General features: G+C 48.3%; 1 protein-coding gene across 1 annotated transcript in view; it reads left to right on the top strand.

The window, feature by feature from the left end:
- Positions 1-2,356: 2,356 nt before the first annotated feature.
- Positions 2,357-5,071, top strand: part of EXOC3L4 (exocyst complex component 3-like 4) — a 21,579-nt gene continuing 18,864 nt past the window's right edge. Inside the window, exon 1 of the mRNA XM_008936011.1 lies at positions 2,357-2,678. Within this exon, the coding sequence (XP_008934259.1) occupies positions 2,357-2,678 (322 nt within the window). The remainder of the gene's footprint in view (positions 2,679-5,071) is intronic.

Here is a 5,071-nt window from a genome sequence, read left to right as displayed (position 1 = left end):
GACGCTCCCTGTCCTTCACCCATGCCTGGCAATCATTACCGGGACCAAGCCACCCACGACCTCCAGAAACAGGGCAGCAGGGGGTGAAATGCAGCTGTTCTGACACAGCAGCCCTGAAGCTGCTTTTGATCCCCCATACCCATACGCTGAGGGGCTTTGCACCACTAGGGCAGAACCAGGTGCCAAAACCCTTCTCCCCTCAGCTGCCCTGGGTGAGCTCAGCAGAGGAGCTCACTCCATTGTTGAGCCTCTGGTCTCATTTCCATACGTAGGGTAAATAATTAACCTACAATGCTGGGAGCTCTTCAGCATTTCTCTCCCCCCTCCCTTTCCCTTCCTTTAAATGCCCAGACATAGTGAAAGTGAAACAGTGCTGGAGTCTCTCCTGGGGAGAAAACAGGCAAAGGTGCTGGAGGTCTTGGGCAGGTGGGGACAGGCCTTTTTCTCCACTTCCAGCAGCCCTTTTCCAGAGGGCAAGGGAGGATGGAGCGTGGTGCCATGCCTGGAGGGAGCCTCTCGGACAGGGCAGGGCTGTGGGATGGTGCTCCAGCCAGCTGAGGCGGGCGAGCTCATCGGACCTGTGCCCTGCAGAGCTGCCCACCCAGCACGGATCTCCCGGGGGTTTCCTGCGCCTCGGAGCTGCTCACAGGTCGTGTCATCCCGGCTTGCTGCAGAGAGGATCGCGCCGGTGGGCACCAGGGTGTGTATCCCAACCCTTCTCTTTCCTTGCCGAGGGCCTCTTACCCTACAGCCCTCCTTCCCTGTCTCCTTCCACTGCACAGCTCACCCCTTTGATCATTGTTGCTGCTCCACTGTGGTCACAGACCCCCCCATGCAGGGTTTGAGCTGGAGAACGAGCCCACTTCCTAACGAGATTCTTAGAAAACAGTGTATGCTGCTCTCCCTCCCACCCTCTGGATGGGCTGTGGTGGGGTGAGCTCCCGAGCAAGGCAACAAACAACTAAATATTCCCCTGAGAAGTTGTGACATAGGCTCTGAGCCCCACTGTGTGAGCAGCTCAGCAAATCCATGGCAAGATGTAGTCCCCGCAGTTTATAGCCTGTGAAATAACCATGCACAAGGGAGCAAAGCTCTGGCTGAACTTGGCTCAGGGAAGGATGAGGTCTATTTCCAGCATCGAAACATGTTTTTTCACTGCAATCATATTTCAATTTCTGGCTCCTGTGAGCTGGGCAGACCTGAGACAAGCAGCTCCTAGGTGACTTCAAACAATAGCTGCTTCTATTCTGATAGCTGAGCTGCCTTGAGCCTGCTGTGGGTAAACATGGCATTTCCCATCCTCAGAGCTCTGCAACCTACAATGTTCCCATGAGGAGGCTACATTAGCTAGTGACCCGGTGAGAGCCCTCTGCAAGTGAGGGAAGGCAAAACCTCTGTCTCTTCCCCCTTCCCAAGCCCCCGGGCCAGTCCTCAGAGTGGAGAGAGGGGAGCTGGTCTGTCTGCAGCTGGGCAGGACCTGGGCAAGTGCTGCGGCTGTGACTACAGCCCCATTACACTGACAGGAGCACTTCTCTTGAAATCTGAAATCTCCTGCAGCATCCCCTACAGCTCACGCAGGGGCAAGGTACGGATTCTCAGCATGCCAAGATGCAGTCTTCTGAGGCAGGATGAGTGATCTGAACCCTTACTGCATCGTACAGCCTTCTGCACTGTAACCATGACGATTCAGAGTGCTCTGAGTTTGATGGAAGGGGCTACAGCAGAGCTCAGCAACCCACCAGGGACCACTCACTCCTCAGCCACCTTCCAGCAGCAGCAGGTCAGGGCTTGAGCAGGGCAGAAGCAGCAGCATGATCCAGAGCTGTTGTATCCACATCAAAAAGTGGCAACGCCTCAGTGAGAGTCAGGAAGGGTTATCGTTCTTACATGGCTCAGGAAGAGTTATCGTTACTACATGGCTGGAAATCCACCTAGAAGAATGGAAAGTAAAAATGTACCTTGTTACCGATTGAGATGGTATATTTACACAGATTTCAGCATCTCTGATGCTCAGTGATTCTTTGGTGCTGAAGAAACAGCTGCAGCTTGCCTGATTTATGGAGTTAAATAGGGCTTTCCAGAGCTAAAAGCAGGCCAGCACCTGGTGCCTGTGGGTACAGATATTGTTTCAGTAGCTACAGGCTAAAACAAGTATTGAAAACTTGTATTAAGCACAGGAAAGGGAAGGGCCAGATTTTCTGTACAGGACTGCCTCTGGAAATGCAGTAATACCCTGTTATGAACATCTCATCTTATTCTGCTGGTTTATGCATTTTAGTGATTGCCGTTAACCTGGTTGGAAAATCCCTTGTTGAAAGGCTAGATGAACAGAAATACAGTGTTAGATCCAAGGAGCATGACCTCAGAACCAGCCTCTCTGACAGACAGTGCAGGGGAGGAGAAGATGGAAGTTGCTTCTGAACTGAGCAGTCCAACTTTGCATAGCATGGACAATGGATTCTTTGAAAGAGGTATTAAAGCCATGCTAAGCATCCGGAAATCAAAACGAACTCTGACCAAAGAGAAAGGAAAGGAAGGTACTCGTACTTGGAAAGGAAAACGAATTTCTTTGCGATTCTCCAAGAGCTACGAGGAGAACAAAACCACAATCTGTAATGGCACGGAGGAGATTGGTAAGAAGATAGAAGCAGAGCCCATCCAAGGAAAACCTCTTTCAGGTAAGAAGCCACACCACCAGTGCAATTTTCTTGGCAGCATATATGTAACCCTCATGTAATTTACACTTCGCCAGTCTTGGGCCCAACAGAGGTGTTAAAGAACCAGACAGCCCATTACAGGGCAGAGACAACTGTCATGCCTTACACAAACTTACTAGGGTGTTACCTGACCCAGCCTGGGCAAGCCGCCTGTTACTGAATATGCTGCTCTGTGGCCTCCACTGTGTTAATTCAACCACATTGACAGCCTACCTATCAATCTGTCAGCTCACATATCAGCGGACGTGTCACCCATCGTAGCTATCAGTCACCAATCTGCTGAGCACAGTTTGGGAACTGCTGGTCTGACAACATGCAGAAGTGCAGTGTGGGCTGTTCCTACACTATTGCTCGCGTTGCACTTCTGGACAATTTCTGCTCTTCAGGTCTCAGACTGGTGGTCCCCAGACCATACTCTGTAGGTTGCTGCAAGGTCTTGATGGGGAAAAAAAGATGGTTTGGCTGTCATCTGTTTTGGCACCTTCACCTTGTTTCCTAATCTTAGAGACTGCCTTGCAAAAAGACCTCCACAGTTATGTTGCTCTCTTAAACTGACTTTCAATCTATTCTTCTCAAAACAATGGTACTGCAAGTATTTTTTGGGTTTGTTTTCCTCAGGCTGGTTACTCTCACAGATTTTCTTAGCATTATATAGATAGATCTTAGTCAAATAATTAGAACAACCTTCAGCATAGCTCTGCATAGCTCTGACCATTCCTCAAGCGTGGGCAGACTGCAGTGACTTTAATCTTGGTTTGAGCACCGTTGTCCTACATCTTCTCAAGGCAGTGGTACTACAATGCATCCACCAGGAGACAGACTGAGGTGGATCAACATGGCTTGAACTTTCTTCAGCCTAAATTTCTAGACAAAAAGTCTTGGTGTGCTGCATAGGATGTCATGGGAAGCAGATAGGAGGGCTGATGTTGTCGCACTGCTGTAATGAGCTCTGCCATGCCATGAAGTTATTTGCAGCTTTGCACTGGTACATTGTGAGGTTGGTAAGCTGGATGCAAGCCCATCTCATAAACTTTGCTAGTCTGTTCTCAAAGGTGAGGAGCGACAGCAAATGTTGCCATAAGTCCTTTTCATCTCTTGCAATAAACAAGCTGAGGAATTGCACAAATAAGGCTCATCTTGTGCCAAATAATTCGTGATTGGCCTGGACTAGAGCAGCTCTGTCAGAAACACATCCCATCCTGTGATAAATATGGCAAGAGATGGAGACTCCACCGTGTGCACCATTAAGCCGCATAATGGTTAATTGCCTTTCAATTGTCTTCCTTCAACAACCAGCTGGCTGATCTTGTATTGCTAAATTAAAGATCCATTTAGCACCCAGTATCACCTCTCTGAATAATGAGATGGTGATTAAACGATATTTTCTCACTTTGATAAACAGAACAGAATGTATTCCTTTAGTATCTCACAGCAAGCATTTATGCAAAGACAGGTTTTATATTAATTGATCTAGAAGAGGCTAAGTTAATTGGCACAACCTCCCTCCACTCTGAGTGCAGAAGCAACTGTAGCTCCATATAGATGCTCAAAGGTCTCTGCATTGCATGCTGCATCAATAGTTGGGTTGTTTGGTGTCTTTATACAGATACTCTTACACTGCACAGATTATTTAGTGCATATGATATAAAATCTGGGTGCAGACAAGACCAAGGGCATAAATTCTGGGCTATGAATCACTCCTTCATATCTCTTTTGAGGGCTTTCCAATTTGTCTGTATCATTTTATGTGTGTATGTGCCAGAAGGAGTGGCTATGCATGCCTAATTAATATCCTTTCCCTTCTCCTCTTTAATATTTGCCTTATGCTCACTATCACAGTAGGATCTCCTGTTGAGAGTATCTGCTATGATGCTAAAGTCATGAGAGCTTCCCAGAGCCTCTCAAAAGCTATCAGTGCTCTTGTATCTCCTCAACACATGGCAAATACTTCTTCTATTACTGGCAAATAGGCAGTGGTTCTTGCACCAGCAGAGCTTTGACAAAGAAATAGGAAACTCAATAGACCTCAGCCACTTTGATGGTAACAGTACTTGGTGACATTACCTGTCCTCAGACAATATCAGCAAGCCCTGGTAGTGGGTGCCAAAAGCAAAGGAGAAGGGGAAAATGCACATGAGACCCGATCACCAGGAGAAAGCACACACAGGTTTGGATCCCTCTCCAATGCCCACACCTCCCCAAAGCATCCAGGGACATCAGTGCGCACCACTTGGAGAACAAATGTCACTGGTGAGGGACAGAGCTTGGCATCTGGCTGTGGGTGTATATACAGGCAGTTAACAGCCAGGTCACCCAACCCTGAACCATCCCAGGCTCCTTACCTTCACATACCT

The sequence above is a fragment of the Merops nubicus genome, unplaced genomic scaffold, assembly GCF_000691845.1.
Source record: "Merops nubicus isolate BGI_N331 unplaced genomic scaffold, ASM69184v1 scaffold2690, whole genome shotgun sequence".
Lineage (NCBI taxonomy): Eukaryota > Metazoa > Chordata > Aves > Coraciiformes > Meropidae > Merops > Merops nubicus.
This window is presented reverse-complemented; position numbering and strand designations above follow the sequence as displayed.